Source organism: Diabrotica virgifera, chromosome 3, assembly GCF_917563875.1.
Source record: "Diabrotica virgifera virgifera chromosome 3, PGI_DIABVI_V3a".
Lineage (NCBI taxonomy): Eukaryota > Metazoa > Arthropoda > Insecta > Coleoptera > Chrysomelidae > Diabrotica > Diabrotica virgifera.
The window spans coordinates 64377995-64402849 of NC_065445.1; the positions used below are offsets into that span (position 1 = coordinate 64377995).

Genomic DNA, 24855 nt, shown 5'->3' on the forward strand with positions numbered 1-24855 from the left:
GCAAAAGGTCAGTTGATCGCCCAAGAAAGAGATGGAAGGACGCAGTGGCCAGTGATTTACGCAAAATGGGAGTATAGCAATGGGAAATAGCTGCTCATTACCGACAACAGGAGGGAAATTGTAAACGCGGCCAAGACTCACATAGAGTTGTAGAGCCAAATGATGATGATGATGATGATGATGATGATGATGATGATGTAAGTGAGACTTAAAGCAGGCCTGCCTATAAACTGAGCTAGGCTAAGCTGGAGCTTAAAATTTGTTGGTGCAACGAGGCATTAGTCTTAGATCACTTTTCAGCTTGTCACAATGGATTGCCACGTGGATTTAATCGATAAGAATCGAAAATTATGGTGCAAAATAAGTTAGACTTAAAGCGACCCTATCTATGTATAAGCTGAGCTGGGCTAAGCTGGAGCTTAAGATTTGTTGGTGCAACCAGGCATTAGATCCTTACCAAATTACCTGTCGTGATTCTATTCTTTCGTCATCTTTTTGTTTACTACCATTCGTTGATTAATTTTTTCATTTCTGATATGATCCAATCGGGAACTCTGCCACTAAATTTCTAAACACGTTTTAGTTTATCCTTATTTACCTTTTAGTGTGGGCAGATTATAGGTGAATGGGCCATTTTTTGGGAAAAGTTATTTGCCAGTTATTTCGCAGATAGTGTGCTACTTTTTTTATAAACAAAATGGCGCCCAAAAATCGTGTATTTTTTTTCAATTTTTGCTGTATAAGTCCAAATATTTTAAATTTACACCAAAAACACCCATATAAAAATTCACCGTAATTAAATTCTGCATAGAAATGTGTTTTTCCCGATTTACTTCGACAAATATTTTCCCCGGAAAATTTTTCCCAGGACGCTTCTTTTAAGAGAAAAAACGTTTAATTGTGATAAGTGGTTCCTGAGATACAACCGGTCAAAGTTGACCGGCATTTACGGCAAAAATTAAACAATAGGATCATAGTTTTCAAACCATCACCTTTTTATTTTTGTCCTCTTTTTCTACACTAATTTTCATATCTTTAAAATACGTGTAACATGTATTATTATAATAAAAACTATCGACATTACGAGTGAAAATTGCCAAAAATAGCAGAATTCCAATCAAAAATTAGGTTGGAGAAAATGTAATCTCAAAGTTCAAAATCGGTATACTTTAAAAAATGCATTTTCTCGGCTTCCCATGGAGCAATTTTCTTCATTCTCTATTTGTTCCCAAGTAACTCGAGTAGAGCCATCTAACTAACACATTATTAAATGTTAAAGTTGCTTTTGTTTTGTTATAATAAATTAATTTATTTATTATAACAAAATTTTTTAATTTGTTCAAATAAAGATTGTTTAATAATTATACAATTTTCAAATGAGAATATTTGTGTTTTTATCGTTAAAAGGTACACTTGTAGTAAGTTTATCTAAAAAAGTCTGCAACTGGAAAAAATATGTAGTTTTCTTTTCTTATAAATAAATTAATCTATTATAACAAAACAAAAGCAAGTTTGATATTTAATAATGCGTTAGTTAGATAGCTCTACTCGAGTTACTTGGCAACAAAAAAAGAATAAAGAAAATTGCTCCATGGGAAGCCGAGAAAACGCATTTTTTTAACGTATACTGATTTTGAACCTTAAGATTACATTTTCGCCAATCTAATTTTTTATTGGAATTTTGCTATTTTTGGCAATTTTCACTCGTAATATCGACAGTTTTTATTATAAAAATATATTTTATGAGTATTTTAAAGATAAGAAAATTGGTGTAGGTGTAGAGAAAGCGGAAAAAATAAAAAGGTGATGGTTTAAAAATTATGAGCCTATTGTTTATATCTTTGCCGTAAATGCCGGTCAAATTTTACCGGTTGTATCTCAGGAACCACTTACCACAATTAAACGTTTTTTCTTTTAAAACAAGCGTCCTGCCACTTGTGTTTTAATACCGTTTTCATGATTTAATTTAATTTAATATTTCCCGAGATATTCTATTTGTTTATAAGCCAAAAAATTGTTTATAATTTTAAAATATTCCTGAGGCCGCTTAAATAGTCCAATTTCGTAAAGTACATTAGATAGGTACAGTGTCTTTTTATATAAAAATTATAGTTACTCTTATTTATCATAATTACTGTGGTTATTATAGCGACCGTAAATTTTGAATTAACAATTCAATTGTTGCTAAACTGTTTATTCAATTTCCATCGGCTTCTCGAATTATAATCTATGCGAAAAGAGCTTTTGTATTACCAAGTTATTTAATTATTGATAAACAATTACTTATCTAAAATTTTAGTTTAAAATTAAAGATTTTGTTGGCAAAACCCGCATTTTCCGGGGAAAATTTTTGTCGACGTAAATCGGGAGAAACACGTTTCTATGCAGAATTTAATTAAGGTGAATTTTTATTTAAGTGTTTTTGGTGTAAACTTAAAATCTTTGGAGTTATAGAGCACAAATTGAAAAAAACACGATTCTCTGGCGCAATTTTGCTTATAAAAAAAGTAGCACACCATCTACGGACTTTGCATACCTATATTATTAATATATAGAATCATAAGATTCGATTCCAGCAATAAAATTGCTGGTAAATAACTTTTCCTTGTATTTTGCTAATTAGCCCAGAGTATTTATGATTCTCCTATATTTTGCGTCATATTTTTTGAGTGGTTCCACAATATTTTTCTTATCCATGTCCATTCTTATCTTGTTATTATTCTAATAGTTTTAGGTAGTAATCTAGAATTGAGTTTTTAGTCCATTTTTTCCTTGATATATCCTGTTTTTAATGCCCTTTCTGGTGATACCATCTTCGGCTAAAAAGTTCTTAGATATGTATATTCCTTATAACCGTTTATAGATTTTACATACCAATCCATATTTTTTGCAAACTTACGAATTTCTAGGGACTTTCGATATTTTAACACTGCCTCTTTATCAATGAACCCTGCGCCGAAATAACTTGTCGACTGGAACGATGACACCTCGAGCATATGCCAGCACCGTCGCGGTGCTAGCGTCTAGGCATCATGTCTGCTGTTCGATATTTCACTAAAGCCCCGTCAAACTTGCCATCTTTCCACGATTTAGAAACATTACAAGATATGAAGTACGGAAAATTTTAGATAAAAATGGTCGGTATGGCGAATATGGACGAGCATGAGAGAAAAATTGTGATGGAATTTGTACATTTACTAGAAAAATCTAAACAACTGTTCAATGGTTTAAGGTAAGACGAGTTTCTGTAATTATGTACTCTATCGACTGCTTTTGAGGTTTTGTTGCTAAGTGTGCGGTTTCAACAAATAATTACTATTTCTTATTCATACATTAATGTTGGATTTTTTATTTGAAAACCGAGAAATGTCTGAAATAAGCCCAAATTTCCACATGGTGAGAGTTAAGTAATCATTTTTCTACAATCTAAATCTTTTTTGCAAATTGAATTTTCTTGAATTGTTTATTAAGTTGCTAAAAATTCTTTTCACAGTTTTGTTAGTATTCATTCATTTATTCTTGTAGATTATTATAACTATGTAAGTATTTGAATTTAAGACACTGCATATATGTAATATCCTTCAAGAAACACTTTTCAAATGTTCACAATAATTTTAAATAAAATGACGATAACGGTTTCGTGATAATTTCACCTTTCTCAGGTTTACGGTTTCTCGTAGGTTTATCAATATGAATTATTTAAGGATTTCTATTTATTCCCTTTATATGGGCTAATAAAGACACATCTAAATTATGGTCCGTGTTTTGTATATTCTAGATTAATTATTATATAAATACATATTTTCTAGAATGTAAAATACACATTTGAAGACGATTTGTAACATACATATATTATACGAGTACACCCAACAGATATTTAATGTAATCGAGTTGTTATCTGTCAGACTTTCTATCCATCAGTCTGCTCGTTTATCTCTTCATCTGTATGCCCGTCTGTTTGGTCTGTATGCCCGTCTGTTTGGTCTGTCTGTCCGTGTGTCTGTCTGCTTGTCTGTCGGTCTCTCTGTCAACCTAACGGTATATTTGTTCATCTGTGAATTTATTCGATAACTTTTTGAAAGTAGTAAAAAGGTGCCACTTGGTGTTAGGAAGAAAGCTGTTACATTTGATGCGAATAGGTAATTTTTACTCTTATATGCTTATGCCTTTTCTTTTTCTAAGAGAAATGTCCTAGATTCCTCAAGATTGGTACATAGGTGCCCCTTGATATCTGTCTGTCCGTCTGCCAGTCCATATAGAAGAGCAAAGTATGCTAAATGTGCAGTCACTCGAGCGTTATGGGGACCTATTGGGTTGTAAAGAGTAGGTCCTAAAACCAAAAAAAGTTAAGTAAACTTTTCCATTTTAGTGAGCGCTTGCTATATTTAAATTTAATTTTCCATTCCCAACAATCGTTTTCTCCCATTATAACGCCATCTATCCAGAATTTGACAAAATGTTTCGAATAAAAGTTACTTATTTTTACGTAAGGAATCCAAATCTGCAATAAAAAATGAGGGCTCCTATTTAATATTTTAAAGTAACCCCCCACCCCACCTCCGTGGGGGGTCGTGTTTGGTGCCATTCGATAGATTTTTCAAAAATATTGAATAAGTGTATTTTACAGTTTTTGATCTGATGTTCATTTCACGAAATATCGCGGGATTCCTATTTAAAATATTAAATTTACCCCTTACCCCTCTCCGTGGGAAGTCGTGTTTGGTATCATTCGAGAGATTTTTAAAAAATATTGAGCACATGTTTTTTAGTTTTTCGATCTGTCATTCATTTCGCGAAATATTTGCTTTTTTCTTGTGAAACTTTGGGACTCACCCATTTCCTTACGCCCGGCGCAAATCGTCAGATTTTTTAAATATGCACTGTTTTGCATGTACTTAACTTACCTTATCTTAATCTGACAATTTCGAGTTTTTTTAAGGATAATTTTTTTTTTCGGGCCCCCCTTAACGAACTCCCCTGCGTTAAGAGCCAATATATGGTAGAGGTACATCTGCAGGGTACCAGGTTTCTCCCCATATGATAATCTGACGCGCTCTAGTAACTGCAAAAATCCCCGCTTGGGCTCGCCTACCATTATGTCTGTCCTTCTATCCATTTATGCGAAAATCTAAGAATTTTATTTTGACATTCGTACATAAGTTTCTCTTCGTGTTTTTGGTGGCTATTGAATTTGATGACAAAACGTCTTTTTCTTCTCATATGCTTGTCTAAGAAAATATTTCAGACTTTTCAAGTTTGGCGCATAGCTAACACTCTTGGTGTGAAATTAATGATGTAACGAAACACCCTACTTATTGAATCTGGAGTCATTAGGTTTACTTCCTTCTTTCCCACATATTACACCTTTCCTATTTATTGAAGAAAATTATTATATTCTGAAAGCTTGGTGCAGAGATCATTTTTGATATAAAGAAAAGCACTATTGTTCTTAGTATTAATATATTTCTTGTTTATTATATCCTTGGGCCTTCTTTTTTTTGACAGAAAAATCCTAGAATCTTGAAAGTTAGTACATAAATTTTTCTTGTGGTATAAATAAGAACGCTATTGAATTTGGGGCCCATATGTCATATTGCTGTACTCATACTCTTATTCCTTTTCTTTTTCTTGGAAGAAAAGTTCCAGTGTTTTGATTCATGGTAGGTAAGTTTCTCTAGGTGTAAGAAAGAGCCATATTAAAGTAGAGGCCAATTATTATTGTTCTACTCATATGCGTATGCCTTTTCTTTTTCTTGAAGGTTATAGTTCAAAATCATAAAATTCTAAAAATTGGTCATAGGTTATAGGTCTGGATCCCGCGTATGAAAAAAAAGTTGATTAATAGCAAGCTCAAAATTTGTTAATAGCTTAAGGGTGTCTAGTCGGATAAATTTTGATATATGGGAACACTGGAACAGGGGCAGATTTAATTGTGGAACAGGTTAAAAATTTGGAATGGTCAGACCACGAAAACGGCACATTTATTTTGTCCGACAGAACAGACTTAAACTCTCCGAACAGAGATTAAACTCTCATGCAAAAATCAGACTGCTATTTATCACCTGTCATAATTCCTGTCATTTGACATATTCTACATGTTCCACTCATTAAAACGCCCATTTTGTGATAAATAGCAGTCTGATTTTTGCATGAGAGTGTAATCTCTGTTCGGAGAGTTTAAGTTTGTTCTGTCGGACAAAATACATGTGCCGTTTTCGTGGTCTCACCGTTCCAAATTTTTAACCTGTTCCACAATTAGAACTTCCCCTGTTCCAGTGTTCCCATATATCAAAGTTTGTCCGACTAGACACCCTTAAGGTATTAACAAATTTTCAGCTTGCTATTAATCAACTTTTTTTTCATACGCGGGATCCAGACCTATTAAGGCCATGGGTACATAATTCGCAAATATTTTACGGATATTCCTACTTTTTCTGTCTTTACATGGCAAATTACGTATAGCAAAATTCAAACTGATATGGATATGTAGATTACTAGAATATCATTCTACTTGACAATGTCATAATTAACTTCAAGAGATGGCTTTTGAATGTTCTTGGATAACAACTGTTATTTGTATAATTGCAAATTATCAATTCAGTTAATAAATGTGATTATTTCATTCATAGGAGATTCTGACCAATAGAAAGCGACAGAAATAAAAATTAAACTGATTATTTTTTTAATGATTTTAACTTCCAATCGTATAGTAAGATATTTGATTACGTGTTTAATTCTCTCCAATCAGATTAAAATTATACTGAGAATTATCTACTGTAGAAAATTACCGATAGAATTTTTTTAAGTAGATTGTTTCTGTTTAATGGCAACCAGTTTCCTAGTTTTGACAACTGTCACATTTAAGAAAATATCCATAATATACGTATTAAAAAATAATCTTACGAATATCACACGACAGTAAGAATAATTAAGAAAATAATGCTTCATTTTTACTCAAATTTGTTGTCATTGGGCAATAGCCACTCGAGCCCTGCGGGCTCTCGTGTCTATTGCCAGACAACAAATTTTCGAAAAAATGTCGCATTATTTTCAATTTATTCTCACTCTCTTGTGATATTATACCCGATAATTTTTGATAATTTCCCGTCGTCAAGTATATTACGTCAGATGCCCTTCGTTGCTATGAAAAAATACATTCAGTGACATTAATGACAACTAATGTTTTAAAGATTATAAAAGTGATGACTTTCAACCGCCAAATATTTATAACAACTGTGTGTTTAATTGTACTAATTTGTACTTACATAAATAAATTACAATAAAATTTTGTTTTTGAACAGTTTTATTCATGAAATAATCGCAACAAATTGCACTCGATCTCTAAAATTAATATAGAATTTTAGAGCTCTTGTGCAATTACTACTGATAATCTTTTCACTAACTATGTATTCAGTGATTGTAATAATTTATATGTACAATAAAAACTAATACTTAATCGAGAAAAGAGGAAAAGTGTTATAGTGATTTTTTTAATAATATATTGTTAATACTATTGAACGCTGACAATTTTGAACATCTTTAACAACAAAATACTTGGATCACAGAATATATCTTGATGTTCCCTGCTTGGATTCTCTGCTTGGATCTTCCATAAATAATACACAATAAATAACTTTTTATAAAGTTCACGTCTTAAATCACTTATTTATCAAATACACTATTTATCAATATTATTTAATCAACAACTCAAAATATTCCCGATTCATGTCAAATATTTAAAATTGTCATTGATTGTCGCTGTCTGACTGACAATATGCTGACAATATTCTATTCGAATGCGTTGTATGACAATGATAGATTTGGAAAATTTAACCACGGACATTGTGTTCATTTTTTTCGAATCCTGAATAAACCAATAGATATTTTTGAAAAATTTAAACGCAGAATGAAAGACTAAATTATTACCGAGAGCCGAAAGTCCCTTAGAATAAATAAAAAGTTTATTTTGAATGAGATATTTGAAATTAAAAATCACACTAAATTTTCTCTTAGTTTTTTACCCCTGTAACTTATTAAAATAAACATTATAGAAGTTCTCAGGGACTTTCGGCCCTTGCTAATAACGTAATCTTTCATTCTGCGTTTAAATTTTTCAAAAATACTTATTAGTTTTCTCAGGATTCGAAAAAAAATTTAAATCCCCATTTGAATAGCATTGCAGCCGAAAATACGTCCCATCCGCTTAATCCCAATTCAACTATTTTTCTTGAAGCAGGTTTTCTTCTCATATTCTTATTTGTACCTACCTACTACGTTTAAGAATTATGTCGGATCTTTTAGTATTCCATTGTTTATTTGTAGTTTATTTGTATTCAGATTATGTAATGCATACATGTGGCTAACGGACCCGCATCCAAGCCATTTTTTCTCACACACACACACATATTGCATACATAATACACGTAGTATTCGCCGTGTGCAAGTACTTGGAGGGGATACGAGAGAGGATCGTGCATGAATAGCGGAGAAATCTTGCAACTATCTTAAATAAATCATATTGTCAATTGAAATTGTCAAACTGACGTATATTTCATACCTACTGTCATTAAAGAAGAAAAATTATATGTTGATATATTGATTATTGAAATATTGATATGATATGCAATTATTATTTGTTCATTGACTTTAAACAGGCTTACGACTCAGTAGACCGAGATATGCTATATGAAGCAATGAGATCCTTGGGTATTTCAGGAAAGCTGGTTAAATTAGTGAGAATGACGCTCAACAATACAAAAAACAGGATAACACTGGAAGGAAATTTTTCAAAACAATTCACAGTAAATAAAGGACTGAAACAGGGTGACCCTCTATCTACAGACTTATTTAACTTGGTACTAGAACACATAGTAAGAAGGATAAAAATTAATACAAGCGGTACCATATTTAACAACAGACAGCAGTTTATAGCTTACGCTGATGATCTAGTCATCCTAACAAGAACAAAGGAACATCTCCAAAAAATATTCCAAAAGTTCGAAGCGGAAGCAAAAAGGTATGGATTAAGAATCAACCAAGGAAAAACACAATACATGGTAATGAAAGGAGATATAAATAAAGAGGATAACTATATAAAAATGAAAGGAGAAGGAGATGAATATAAATTTAAGGAAGTAGCAGAATTCGAATACCTGGGAGTGACTGTAACCAGTACTGGAAGGGAAGAAAAAGAAATAGATAAAAGATTATTGAAGGGAAGTCGAGTTGTGGGTGCCTTAAACACGATATTAAAAGCAAAAAATGTATCAATAAACGCGAAAATCAGAATGTATGAAACGATAATACGGCCCACAGTGTTGTATGCGAGCGAAACGTGGGTAATGAATCAACAAGAGGAGAAGAAGATACAGATATGGGAAAGGAAGATCCTGAGAAAAATTTTTGGAGGTATACAGATAGCGGAGAAAACCTGGAGGAGACGAACAAATGAAGAAGTAATGAGGATGTATGGGAGACCAAAAATAACGACAAAAATACGAGCCCAAAGAGTTAGATGGCTGGGACATATTACTCGAATGCCAGAAACTAGAAACGTCAAACGAATATTGAATGACAGAGCATTGGGAAAAAGGAGACGAGGTCGACCAAGGAAGAGATGGTTAGAGGCTGCAGAGAGGGATTTGGAAGAAATCGGGGTGAAGGACTGGAGAAAGAGTGCAGAGGACCGAACAGAATGGAGAAATATTATCCAGAATTTAGAAGCCGTAGGCCTATAAGGCCTGTTAGCGCTGTTATATATATATGCAATTATTATATAAAGTAAATTTAATTAATTGTATTTTGCTTGCAGTACTGCATTCTAATAATTAATTTTATTTACTACATACAATAGACCATTCCAGAGTGACGTCATTTGACAGCGTCTGAGGGGCAAACATCATTTGTAAACAAGGTACGTTTACTGCAGAAACCATCGTTTAATTTAAGAGTTATCACTAAAATGTCAGCGTTTTGTTCAGTTGCAAAGTGTTCCAGTAGAGGTGAAAGAGATAAAGTGAGTTTTTTAGAATACCTGCCGCATTTAAAGATCGAAGAGTTTTTAAAAATACTGTCAAAAGAAAGACGAGAGTTGTGGGTCAAAGCTCTAAAAAGGAGCCCTTTGTCCGAATGTTTCTTGAAGAATGCGAGAATATGTTCCAGACATTTCATAAAATAAAATTAATAACATTAAAATTAATAATAAAACGAGAAAAAAACATAAAGAACACTGAAAACACAATGTTGGCCTTTGCAAACATTGTTTGACGCTGTCAAAATTACGTGACCTGGAATGGTCAATTGTTTACCTTTTAATAACATAAATTCAATATTATTTTTTCTTCTTATAATTTTTTCGGGCTATGGCCTTGACAAGTATCCAGCAACCAGGACTAATATAATTAGTCCATATAATTAAAAGTGCGAATAAAGTTGCTGAGCTACGAAACCAGGTGTCGCTTTCCGAACTTGCACACGTTCAATTTAAGAGGATGTTGGATATGTGTTTCGTGGAATACTTTAGGATTTTCGTCAGCCCAGTAATGGCCCAGTAATCGTTGTGCCGATTTACGATACCGTTTACAAAAAAAGAACATTGCATCCGAAAAACAAATATTAAATAAAAAGTCTACATTAGTATTTATTCTGTCAGTCAATCTCACAAAACTGTAGTCGTTTGTCAGAGTCATCTTCATTTATTTCGTATGATGTTTCAAAACCCAACGAGCGGTAGTGCCCAAAAAAACCAGACTCTTCTGTCAATTTTCTTGTACTTGTTATAGGATCTAAAATAATGTGACCTAAAATTACTATTTCTGCCGCTTCAGTTCTAACCCTATTTTCATAGTTCTTTTTTGATCAGCTACTGACCCTGTTTGGCGAAATGCTCTCACTAGCTCTAATACGTACCTATAAGTGATGCAGTTGCTTGTCTTCATGAAGCTGATGAAATAAATTTGCTGTTCTTCTTGCACACTTTCCGTTTGCTAAAAATATGAAAATAATCTTTAACTCGTTCTGCAATGGAATATACCATTTTGGAAGTATTAAAAAATACCTAAATTTATTAACTATTAATGCTATTAACAACAATGTTAAAGAAACTGTCAGTATCTTCTTCTTCTTCTTCTTTTTGTTTTTGGACTCACTGCAAGGCGATTACCAGCACGATTTATAGGCGATCTTGATGTAGTCTGGGCTCTAAGCCATATCAAAATCGCTGACTATGTTCTTGTAAAAAGCTTTTGATGACGTGTGATATAATGAAATGAGTTTAATTGGGTCAGGTTAAGTATGATTAAAACATGAATTAAATGACAAATAGCAACATGTAACAATTATTTTGTTAATTGCAAGAAAACGCTTTATTACATTGGCTGATTCTTCCGTTAAGGGAACTTAGAATATTGTATATGGAGTAGGGATGGGAAAACCCTACCAGTTTTTTTACTACGCAATAATCGGTTTTACCGGTTGTTTTTTTGTCCCGGTTATAACCGGTTTTTTTCATTTTAAAATAATAACCGGTGAAAAACCGGATAAGTGGAAAAAATAATGAATTCAGAAAAAAAATGGGAAAATTTTTACTTTCATACGCACGAATGAGAAATTTTAAGCTGACCGAAACCGATTTGACAACATTGATGACTGATTTATATACTGATATGGATTGACATCGATTAGAATGGAGTATCGCAAACTAAAGCTCAATATAAATGTAACCTATTGGGTATTGGCTATTGACTAAAAAACCGAAAACCGGTTTTTGGAATAACCAGTTTTTTGACCGGTTATAACCGCCAGGTTAAACCGTAGGTGAAAAAACCGGTTTAACCGAAAACCGGTGTTTTGTCAACAACCGCCAACTCTAATATGGAGAGTTGTGTTTTGAAGTTCAAGTACTGTCAGTATCAAATTACAAACTTTTGATGTGACAGAAAAAAATAACATATTAGCAAACCATAGGCGTTACGTTTCATTTTTATGAGGTGTTGTAGTTTAAATGAATTAAGATTTTTTGTAAAGAAGGTGCAAATATCGAAAAAAGATCGTGGACTTTAGATGGAATACTCCATCTAAATACCTTTCTCATGATGTGACCGTAAAAATGTGTCCCCTTTAGAACATTTTAAACAATCGACATGTTTCCTGTTTCCTCATTTCCTTAAAATCATATAAATACATACTACCAAATGTCGAGGTGGGCACTTTTCATTGTCCATCCTGTACAGGGTGTCCAGAAACTCTACCGACAAACGAAGACAGTAGATTCCTCATATAATTTTAAGACTTTTAACCCAATTCATCTAGTCCGAAAAGGCTTCCTAAGGGAGCTAGAGCTCTTTGAAGATGGCGTCTTGTAATTAGTTTTTCTTAAATACCCCCAGAACGCTTCTATTTAGAAAAACAAAAATTGGTACGCATTTTTATCTTCCAAAGATAAATCAATTCCATCTATTGTGAATTTCTAGTACCGGTCATAGACGTCCGTTTTGGGTAGGACAACGGTTATTTTATCGGATAACTTTTTTGTCTTTAACTTTTAAGATTTTGATACTAGATTATTATATTGTCAGATATTCTAGGACTAAAAGGTACTCCTGATTTAAGTCAGTAGGACACACCGTTTTCTAGAAAAATCAATTTGAAAATTTTTCGTTTTTTTAATTTGAAAAGAAATTGAAAAAAAAATTCAAAAAAATCGGTGTACTTTACCAACTTATAGCAAGAGTAACTTTTAGTACTAGAATACCTCATAATTTAATAATCTAAAGTCAAAAATTCTTAAAAATTAAAGACAAAAAAGTAATGCGATAAAATAACCTTTGACGTACCCAAAATGGACGCATGTGGCCGGTAGTAGAAATTCGCAATTAATGAAATCGATTCATCTCTGGAATATAAATAAACGTACCAGTTTTCATTTTTCTATTCTTTTCTTGAAATTTTTTTTTGGAAATTCAAATAAATCGATTTTTCTAGAAAACGGTGTGTTCTACCGAATTAAAGCAAGAGTACCTTTTAGTACTAGCATACCTCATAATTTAATAATCCAGTATCAAAAATGCTTAAAAGTTAAAGACATACAGTTATTCGATAAAATAACCGTTGTCCTACCCAAAACGGACGCCTATAACCGGTACTAGAAATTCACACGAATGTGGCGACGCACAAACCAACGAACGAACGAACAAACTTTGCGAATTTATAAACGAAAACAAAATTTTCGTTGAAAAACATTCTTTAAATTTCCAATTGTTGAAGGACTATGACGTTAGTGTCGTCAGCGCAACATATTTTGCTTATGCTCTGATTCGTATTCGATCATGTTTATTAATATTTAATATATTTTTAATGTAGATAATAAACACTTGAAAATACATCCGTTCTATCATATTTTTAGCATATTTATAATACATTAAAAGTTCATTACTTGTTATGTATGGTATCCGCCAAAATAAACAGTACCGAAATTAAGAGGGATGGGAAATTGCGTACGCAAGTTGCATTTATCATATTTGGCATACTTGTCATTAGTTGTTAACTTGACATTACGTTATGGTTAAAATCTTTGTCATTATGGTTCTTTCTACCGGCGAAGAAAAAGATTTTTTAGTAGAATATAAATTTCCGCTCATACGGAGTTGTACGGAATAAAAATAGTTTAAAATAAGTGTCAGGAAGATATCAACGTTGGAATAATTTCTCGTCGCACAGATTTCAAGTATCCACCTTAATCACCGGATTTAACACCACATGATGCTTACATTTGGGGTATGATGAAGAATTCCATATTTCGCTCGAAAAAGCCGCCAGAAACTGTTGGAAAACTACGGCACAGAATAATAACTTATTTTCAACATTTGTAGCAACCACTTTTCTTAAATATGTTTACTGATCTTCAGAAACGTTGTGTTAACAACGTGTTTGCAACGCCATGGTGCACATTTTGAATATATGTATTATAAAAACGAATTCATTGATAATTTTTTTATATTCGGTACTGTTTATTTTGGCGGATACTGTATTATCTCTCTTATTACAGCACATACATAATTATTTAATTTTTGTTTTATTGTAGGGATTTGCCTCAATATGGCCATAAACAGTGGCAAGCATACTTTGGCAGAACTTTTGATATTTACACAAAATTATGGAAATTTCAACAGCAGCATCGTCAAATTCTAGATACAAAATACGGGTTAAAACGGTGGCAGATAGGGGAAATAGCGTCCAAAATTGGTCAACTGTATTATCATTATTAGTAAGTATTCGAGAATGACTAAAGGTAATTATTATTGGGGTGGATTTTTTTAAATTATATTGTTATTTTAGAAGTTATTTTCTTATTTTTTTTTTGTGATATTAATTCTTATTATGATATACATATTCTTTGATGAATTGGAAAAAGACATGACTTGTACACACTTCTAAAAGTCAAACTGGCAACAGGTGTATGTTCTCAAATAACTTTGATAGTATGTAAAATTATTTACTAAAATCAGCTAAGCACTTTTGGCATGTCACATGCCATCTTCAAAGCTTCGTCTTACAGGAGGTTATAAATGCCTCATGGAAGAGTAATTGTCGACACAGAACATATTAAAAAATATTATTAGGATGAAAGCCCTTTAAAACAATAAAATTCACATTTACATGTGATTGTTACTAATGGCTAATCCATGGTACCCGAAACATTAGTTAACAATCACATTTAAATGTGAATTTTTTTATTTTAAATGGTTTTCACCCTAATAAAAGAGGCTTTGGCACTCTAATAATATTAGAAGTTAATAAGTTGAATATGGCGCCTAATGAGATTAAACGATCATGGAACTGGCTGTATGGCAAACTGCCGAAGCCATATTAAAAAAAAAATTTTAAAAAATAAGTTGAATATGTTTTGTGTCGACAATTATTACCTCCTATACAAGACGAAGCTCTGAAGATGACATGTGACATGCCGAAAATACTTAGCTGATTTTACTAAATAATAACACATTTACATCCTATCAAAGATATTTGAGAACATACATAATGTGTTACCAGTTTGACTTACATTATTTTATCCTCTATGTCAGTGATTCCCTAAGTGGTTCAGGTGGACCCCGAGGGGTCCACAAGGGACTCAACGGGGGTCTAAGTTGACGTGAAATAAAAATGGAGGTTCACAAGTTGTAAGAGGGGGTCCACGAAAATTTTATAGTGATTTGGTATTTATTATTTATACATTTGCATATTTCCAATAACAAATTTGCATTTTTTATCGTAAAATTTCAATGGAAAAAATAATGTTTTAATAGTAGGTACTTAAAAATGTCAGTTATGTAATTGATGTATGTAATGACATATGTCATTATAATAAGTTTTAGTGTAGAAAACGTAAAAATACCGTTTTTAACATTTTCCTCCGTTCCCAAAATACATGTCCTTCGATTTGACTAAAAATTTGCCCACAGATAACCAAAATATAAAATATAGGACTTTAAGTGGTTAAAAGAATTTGTATAGTTTTACAAAACAAAAAAAAAATATGTGGAATAATATCAGAGTCAAAATATAGGCGTCTACTCTAAGTACGATTAACTCGAAAAATATCGACCGTACGAAAAAAATGGTTAAAAAATTCTAATAATTATTGTAATCATCATTTATTTGGAACAATTTCAGTTCCTACCCTTTTTGTCGAAAAATTGAAAATGGCGGAGATATTGAACAAAAACCACTGCTATCAAACCAATCAGGTCTTATGCTCGCGCTTTTACCGCATACGTACTACCTGAAATATTGAGTTTAGCAAAAAATTTAAAGAGATTAATTGTATAAAATTTAATTCTCTCCATTTTTGTATTGTTACATTTTTGTTCTAAAAGTAATAATAAACGAGATCATTCAATAATTATGCTCTAACTGTCACTATTTCCCCCAATAACTCGGAAGAAAATATCGACGGCACAAAAAAATTTATAATAAAAGAAATTATAGGAAATAATATTTTCAACAATTTCAGTCCGTACACTTTTTGTCGAAAAGTTTTGATATTGAGCAAGAACGGTTCTCCTTTAAAATCAAGATGGCGGCTAACGCAACGCGGGAATTCATTCGCGATTTTAAATTTACACTACTATTGACCCGGTAATGATTATAAAAATAAAATCTTGCTTGGGTAGCTCGGCATGCAAGATCAAATGCTAACTCGACTGGACTATATAATTTTGACTCTGATATTATTGCATGTAGCTTTTCTTGTATTGTAAAACTAAACAAATTGTTTTAACCACTTAAAGTCCTGTGTTTTGGCTATCTGTGGGCAAATTTTCAGCTAAATAGAAGAACATGTATTTTGGGAATGGATTTTCACATTTGGGACGAGTTTTGGGAATATGGTAAAAATTTAGCAAGGGGGTCCACCGAAACCCGTAAATTTTTTAAAGTGGTCTACGAGAAAAAATAATTTGGGGACCTCTGCTCTATGTGATGCTGTTTCTTTTTATAATTTCAAGAGGTAGCTTGTAGAATTCTAATTCGGATGATTTCAATAAGTTTTGCTTAAATAGCTTATGGCTTATACGCATATTTTATTTAATAATTTAATCTTTTTCATCAATAGTCTTTTTGCCTCTAACGTCTTCTGCTGGATATAGGCTCTCTCTTCTTTGTATCCCTTTCATCAAATTTTTATTTAAAATAATCGATATATCGTGTTGGTAGTCGTCCTTTGCTTCGTTTGGTTTTCTTTATCCATCGGTCATCTGCCATTCTCATTATTGCGTCGTGCATTAGACACGTTCGCAAATTTAGTCCCAGCATGGATCGTTCCAATCTTCTAAATTTAGTAGCTAAACCAGTACAGAAGTGATGCACTGGTAAACCGTTTTCTTTTCATATATAGCAGCAACTTACTCCAAGAGCAAAATTATACAAGAACTCTTGATCTCAATTAGTTTATGTACCATCTTTCTTACCACCTATTGTCTGTTTCTTTGATCTTCCCTTAGTTTGATTATATCGGCGGCTAAACGTGAGTTGTTTATATTTTACCGTCTATTTAAATTTCCTTTGGCTTCTAATCTAAATTCCTACAATTTTATGTCTCATATTTTTTGTTTTTTTTTTTCATGTCTCATATTAAATATTTTGGGTGACAATTCACCTATTTATACTAATTCAGCAGCTACTGTATTGTATTTTTCTTCTTTCGATGCCATATTAGGTCTCCCTAACTCAACATTAGCAATTACATCGGCGAGTTGTTCACGGTCTTCTGCTAATCGGAATAGTTGTTCGGTACTGAAGTAAACGAGTTTTCATGTTCTAAAACTTATTTCAAAATTTGCCGGAGGCGCCAGTTCTAAATGTTTCAAATTTATCTCAATGGTACTAATGTTTTTGAAATATTTTGTAAATGATAAACGCTTTGTAAAATTTAATAGTGTTTGAAAGACCTGATCAATTTAAGATTTTTCGTAAATGTTGTCGATCTTTTTGATTCCTTCAGCTTCTGTATAGGGATGGGAAAAACCTACCGGTTATAACCTAAAACCGGTTTTTTTACTTCGTAATAACCGGTTTTACCAGTTGTTTTTTTGTCCCGGTTATAACCGGTTTTTTCTTTTTAAAGTAATAACCGGTGAAAAACCGATAAATTTACCTCTGAAAAAAATAATTTATACAGAGAAAACATGAAGAGATTTCTATCTATTTTCGATGCCAGTCAGATATTATAATAAATATGCTAAGTAATTATTCCAAATAACCATAGTTCAAATTTTAATAAATAAAGAACTGAACCAAAGTGCTACATCATAAAACAATTAAGTTTTATTATAGTTTGGAAATAGGTAATTAGACCAAAATATTTACACAAAACTTTAAGTGATCTGGTTGAAGTAGTACCCAACCATCATCGAGTATAATTTTTTATACTTCAATACTTGAGACTCTTGTATGTTATGATTATGAATACCAAAATACGATTATGAATTTAAACAATACATAATTCTTGGTATTATACAAACCTATTAAAAATACTACTGAAATTTTTTAATGGTAATAGAAAAATAAAAGATAATTTGGGCTACCTAATTTAATTTTAAGTAGAATATAACCTAGCGCATTGTGATATTTTTTAAACTTGGTAGATCCAAGGGGCATTTCAGTAGATAGGTATAAAATTCGGTAGATCTACCGAATAATCGGTAGAAGGCAACATCACTTTTGGAAATTTCTTAATTGACACAACGCAAAACAACGCCGACGCCGCGCCCCGTCTACACCGAGCGACGAATTGCCAGATTGGGGTATTTTGACCAATTTTAGGGTAATTTGAAAGAATTGGAAAAGACTGCTAATTTGAAAGAGTCTGAAAAAATTTTTATATTGAAATGGTTGGGGAATTTCTTAGGAGGAAAATTGGGTAAACTAAAGTGTAATATAATTGTAACATTTTAACCTATTGAGTATTGACTATTGATTAAAAAACCCGAACACCAGTTTTTAGAATAACCGGTTTTTTTTTGACCGAGTATAATCGCCAGGTTAAACCGTAATTTAAAAAACGGTATAACCGAAAACCGGTTTTTTGTTAAAAACCGTCATCCCTACTTTTGTACAGTGATTTTATATAACTATACTTTTAAGGACGATTCATATTTATCCGTTCGGGCACGTAGCGTTTCGTTTACGAAAAATATTGTTTTTATGGTTTTAAATATGAACAATTCATAGTATACGGAGCGTATAGTATCAGACAACTCTTTGTTAAATCAGGTTTTTATATTTTTCGAAAACGAAACGCTACGTGCCCGAACGCATAATATGATTCGACCTTTAATCGAAAAGTCAAAAGAAACTTATTTTAACGTAAACTTGTGGCTTATTTCCAATAAAAATAGTAAATTATATATTTTAATGACGCACTTTCATTTACATGAAATACACGGATTACTGTTATCGTCATCATTCCTAATTTTTGTTTCTACATAGCTGTACTGTTTTGTTCCAATTTTGTATGTTCAGTTCCTTAGATTTCCCCTCTAAATTTTGTAATAATTTCTATGTAGACCGGGGCATTCAGCACTAAAAACACTGGAATAAATCGATTTGTAAATGACACCTACAGACATGCAACTTTTTGCATTGTGTTCAGAATTTCAGAATAATGCCAGGAATAAAGTCTACTATAGAAAAATGGGTGGAAATGCATAGTTGCAGTTTAAAGTGCATAAAATTCAATCAAAAGTGCATAAACATATCAAAATAAGCAAATTAAGGGCAATATTTTGTTTTTGAGGTCGCTGAATACGACTAGACCATCAAAGCCGACCTCCGTAGCACCTGATGTCCAGGGTCACTGCTAAGGCACGTTATCTGGAGGCTTATCTACTCTAAATTTATGCAAACAGATTACTTGGAGGTCTTTGGAGTAACTGAACACGAATACGCCATCAGAACCCACCTCCGGAGCACCTGGTGCCCAGTGTCACTGCTAAGGCACGTCATCTGTTGGAGTTTCGAGGGTTTCGGCATTAAATTAATGCAAATAGATTACTTGGATGGTTTTTGGAGTTGCTGAAAACAAATACTCATCAGAACCGACACCAGGAGCATCTGGTATATAGGGTGACGTCATATTCTGGAGTTTCGAGGGATTTCGGCACTAAATTGATGCAAACAGATTAACCAAGGTGTTTTTGGGGTTACTAAATACGAAAACGCCATCAGAACTGAGCCCCGGAGCACCTGGTGCCCATTGTCACTGCTAAGGCGCGTCATCTTCTAGAGTTTAGAAGGTTTTCGGCATTGAATACAAGCAAAATGGATTACTAGGCGGTTTTTGGGGTCTTTATATAAGAATACGCCATCAGAACAGATCTCTGGCCCACCCGTTGCCCAAGGTCACTGCTAACGCATGTTATCTTATGAAGTTTGGAGGGTTTTTGCCACCAGATTCAACGGGGGGTTAGTTCTGATGGCGTATTCGTGTTCAGCGACTCCAAGAATCTCCAAGTAATCTATTTGTATCAATTTAGTGCCGAAAACCCTCGAAACGTGTGTTAGCAGTGAACGTGGGCACCAGGTGATTCAGTGGTCGGTTCTGATGGCTTATTCGTCTTCAGCGACCCCAAAAACCCCCGAGTAACAAAATCTGGCCCTTAATATACTTATTTTGACATGGATATGCAATTTTGGATGCATTTTATGCACTTTAAAATGCATCTATGCATTTCCACCTATTTTTCTGTAGTATACTTTTTTGCTGGCATCATCCTGAACATAATAAGGAGCTCATAACATAACTCTAGGAGCTGTATTTAAAAATAGACTTATTTTATGCTAAATGCCCTGGTCTAATGCGATTATTCACCAATATTAATATGTGGGTCCCAAACCCTTTTTTCAGTGCGTCATAGTTTTTCGAATTCGCTCTAATGCATTAAGTTCGAAGTGACAAAAAAAACGTACGTCCGTGCTTATTACACATAGAATTTAGAAAATTATGTATTCGTTGAAGGGTATATTTCCATATTAAAGCTACTTAAACTTATAGATGTATAATTGGTTCATAATTACAATACTCTAAATAGGTAACCAATCCATGAAGTGAAAAAAGATAATTTGAAACAAAAGTAATCTATTGTGATATTAGATTTCACAATTTTAACGGATAAAATGGCAATTGTAATTCTAGGTTAGAAATGTGTCAACGACGTAAATATATAGTTATTTATGTACCAAGTCAGTAAAGTGACTCTTTATCGAGCGAGTCTGATATTACGAGCAGAGGGAGCGAAGCGAGCGAGGCGAGTAACAGACAATGTGAATGACGAAATAAAAATTTCGTATGACAGTAATGACGATGACAGAATGCTTTTGCATGATGACCGATTTCGTTGTTTAATCGATAGTTGTTCAAGTAATCAATATTGAATAAGTACCTACTTACTAAATCTGTAAAGTTTTGATTTATGTTTTGTGAATATAATTGCAAAATACTACAGAATTTCACTTTCTGGCATAATAATAATTAATAATAACGTAAATTTTCTACAATATTTTTTTAATAATTAAAGTAAATCAATTTTAAGTTCACTCAAATAATCGATTACTGCCATCGACCGCTTACATTAAATCTCAGATAATTTGATTAATCGCGGCAGGTAAAGTAAAGTTCTTATTTCAGCACAATAAAGTGTTACTTTACTGCCGCAAATAGCTTCAAATGAGTACAATAATGAATGACTTTAATGACGGTTGGCGATAAAATATTTTATGTGATTGGTATATTCGGACACTGTATAGTGAAATTTTATTCTATTTTTATCAATTTTTTCCTTAAAATATTTTAAATAATATTAATATTCTGGCAAATATTTATATAAATATTTATATAAATATTTATATTTATATAAACATAAATATAAATATTATGACAACTGTCAGATTTAACTAAAATGTATTGCAGCGATTCTCGATATTCTTAAAACCATATACAGTGTGTCTGCGTAACTTGGAACCATATTAGGCCAATCAAGTTAGGTTTTTACTAGACATAACGGAAAAGACGAGGTTTGACAGTTGAAATGTGTAGTATGAGATATTACAAAAAGACTACCATCTTGGGATTCATCAATTTTTTAGTGGAACATTTTTTAAATAAACAATCAAAACGTCAAACTTAGTTTTTTGCTCATAACTTAAAAACTTGTTTATTTAGAAATTTGACGTCCACAGGTAACTTTCTCAGAAAAAAAAGGTACATCGAATGAGATACGCTAAATAAAAATCGGTTAATAAACAAAAAAGTTATTACAAAATGGATGACAAAATCACTGTTTTTGAATATAGTTAATAACAATTTTATTGTTTTTTTAAATACGTTTTAATATACCCAAAATTGGGGGCACTATGGTGCTTGAATGGTGTGCAAAAAATGGTCCAGATCTGTTAAATAGTTTTCGTAAAATTGAATTTGTTTATACAATTTTTTGAAAAACGGGCTAATTTCTGAGGCTGGTCCAGTTAACATGGATGAATGTATCTCAATAATCCGGGGCTCATTTCCTTCGTTAAGATGTATACTAACAGCTTATGAAAAAAAAAGTAAAAAAAAATTACATATAAGTACACAAAATTATTTGTTAATAAATAGCGGTTTTTAAGCTTATAAACAATTACAATAATTTCGTAGAAATTAGATCAAATTAAATGGCAATAAAAAATTAAAAAATACGGAAAGCTGGTTAAAATACACAACTTTCAAAAAAAATTTTTAGGTCCTACGACCTTTGGGGTCTTAGATAGCCCCTTTTTTTTGAAAAAATCACTGTTACGTTAATTAACAACACTAAGAGCTGAAATTAACTAATCTTTTATAAGAAAAGTCAAAGTTTTTAACAAAGTTTTTAGTAAGAAAAAATGTTAAAAATTGTTTAAATAGGAGTGTTATAAACACAGAGTATTTTGCGTTCCGACTAAAGTAAAAAATAGCGGGTGTAGTCGACTGACTGAATAGTGGGAGCGGTTGGCGACCGGCATGCGGCAGCAACTATAAAAATTACGTTATCCCGACCACAAAAATCCACTTTAAGGTTAATGACAAATTTTTGTCATTTCTTATGTTTTCGAGGTCTCTGAATCCGAATATGGAGTTAATTTCTTTCTAGAATTAGTGGAACATGTTCAAAAATCAAATTTTATGCAAAAATGCGAAAAATCAATTTTGATGATTTTTCAATTTTAACTCACTGTATTTTTGGTCGCTGTAAATATTTCCTTTTGAAAATTTTACTGTGTTATCTTTGAAGCATTTAGATAACAATGAGATATGTCCAAAATGACTCAACACGTTAAAAGAGAAGTTGTTAATTTTTAAACATTTTGTCGTCAGATTTCGTTAGTTTCATGTTTACTTAAAAAAGTTGAGTGACAAACTTTTTAGTTTATAATTTTAATTAACACAGAAATAAAATATAATTTATGAAGAAGTTTTCCAAAACAATTTAATTTAAAATATGCAATAGGAAAAATGTTATGTGACTTTATAGACGAGCGGCACACCCCAAAAAAAGCTTATTTCTCGAGATACTGATACTAATTTTGGTCATACTTTATACATATTTTTGATGATGCTGAAAACTAAAATTGGGGTTGTTTTGAATTTTACGTGGGGGGACATTATCAAAATCGCAACTTTACCCTAAAAATAAAAAAAAATCACGTTTTTTTGAGTTTAATTTGCTACAACTCTGTTCCATTGTAATATTTTTTTCTGATATTTTTAAAGTATATATTTCTCACCTTTCTGAAGACAATGGGACCTGCTTCAATATTTCTGTCTTGCCATAAAGAAAGTTATAAATTGTTTGAAGTAAAAGGTGCAGATTCTTGAATTCCAAAGTTTAATCGCAAAAGTTGAGTAACAAAATTTGAAATTTAGCTGTTTAATTAATTTTAAGTTTAAATCTAGAGTACAGAGAACAAAATGTTTTATAGAAAAAAAGTGGTGTAACTTTTAATTTTAAGAAAAACGTGATTTCATTTTTTTTTTATTTTTAGGGTAAAATGGCGATTTTGACAATGTTTCCCCATCTAAAATTCAAAATAAAACTCATTTTCGTTTTCAGCACCATAAAAAGTATAAAGTAAGACCAAAATTAGCCATTCACCACACCGTGGTTGATATCTCGAGAAATGAGCGTTTTTTGGGGGGGAGTACCACGTACCACTCGTCTATAAGGTCGCGTAACTTTTTTTCTGTTGCATATTTTGACTTTGTGGCCTTTTTATTGTTATTTTTTAAATTTATTTATTTAAAATATAATTTTACTAAATAAATGTGCAACATAATAATATTCATAAAATTCAAGTTTCTACCAAAATATATAAATATAATATTAAGCTTCAAATCCGGTATACTGTCAATGTTAAAAATGTGCTGCAACGGTCTAGCGCTAGCGAATGTTAGTCCGCGAATTTATTCTCATTCGGCTGCGCCCATCATTTTTTTTACTTTAGTCGGAACGCAAAATACTCTTTCTTTAGAACAATACTGTTTAAACAATTTTTAACATTTTTTCTTGCAAAAAACTTTGTTAAAAACTTTGACTTTTCTTATAAAATATTGGTTAATTTCAGATCTTAGTGTTGTTAATTAACGTAACAGTGATTTTTTCAAAAAAAGGGGCTATCTCAGACCCCAAGGGTCGTAGGACCTAAAAATTTTTTTTAGAAGTTGTGTATTTTAACCAGTTTTCAGTATTATTTATTGCCATTTAATTTGATCTAATTTCTACGAAATTATTGTAATTGTTTATAAGCTTAAAAACTGCTATTTATTAACAAATAATTTTGTGTACGTACATGTAATTTTTTTTACTTTTTTTTTCATAGGGTATTAGTATACATCTTAACGAAGGAAATGAGTCCCTGATTATTGAGATACATTCAGCCATATTAACTGGACCAACCTCAGAACTTGGCTCGTTTTTCAAAAAATTTTATAAACAAATTAAATTTTGCAAAAACTATTTAACAGATTTGGACCATTTTTTGCACACCATTCAAACACCATAATGCCCTCAAGTTTAGGTATATTTAAAGATATTTTAATAAACAATAAAAATTTTATTAACAATATTCAAAAACAGTGATTTTGTCGTCCGTTTTGCAATAACTTTTTTGTTTATTAACCGATTTTAATTTGGTGTATCTCATTTGATGTATCTTTTTTTCTGAAAAAGTTACCTGTGGATGTCAAATTTCTAAATAAACAAGTTTTTAAGTTATGAGCAAAAAACTAAGTTTGACGTTTTGATTGTTTATTTAAAAAATGTTCCACTAAAAAATTGATGAATC

The 24855-nt window shown here is 31.9% G+C and overlaps 1 protein-coding gene across 1 annotated transcript in view; it reads left to right on the top strand.

Moving 5' to 3' along the window:
- Positions 1-3055: 3055 nt before the first annotated feature.
- LOC114337890 (protein SCAI) overlaps positions 3056-24855 on the top strand; it is a 66409-nt gene continuing 44609 nt past the window's right edge. The window contains exons 1-2 of the mRNA XM_050645135.1: positions 3056-3232; positions 14081-14263. Of these exons, the coding sequence (XP_050501092.1) occupies positions 3135-3232; positions 14081-14263 (281 nt within the window). The 5' untranslated portion in view covers positions 3056-3134. The remainder of the gene's footprint in view (positions 3233-14080; positions 14264-24855) is intronic.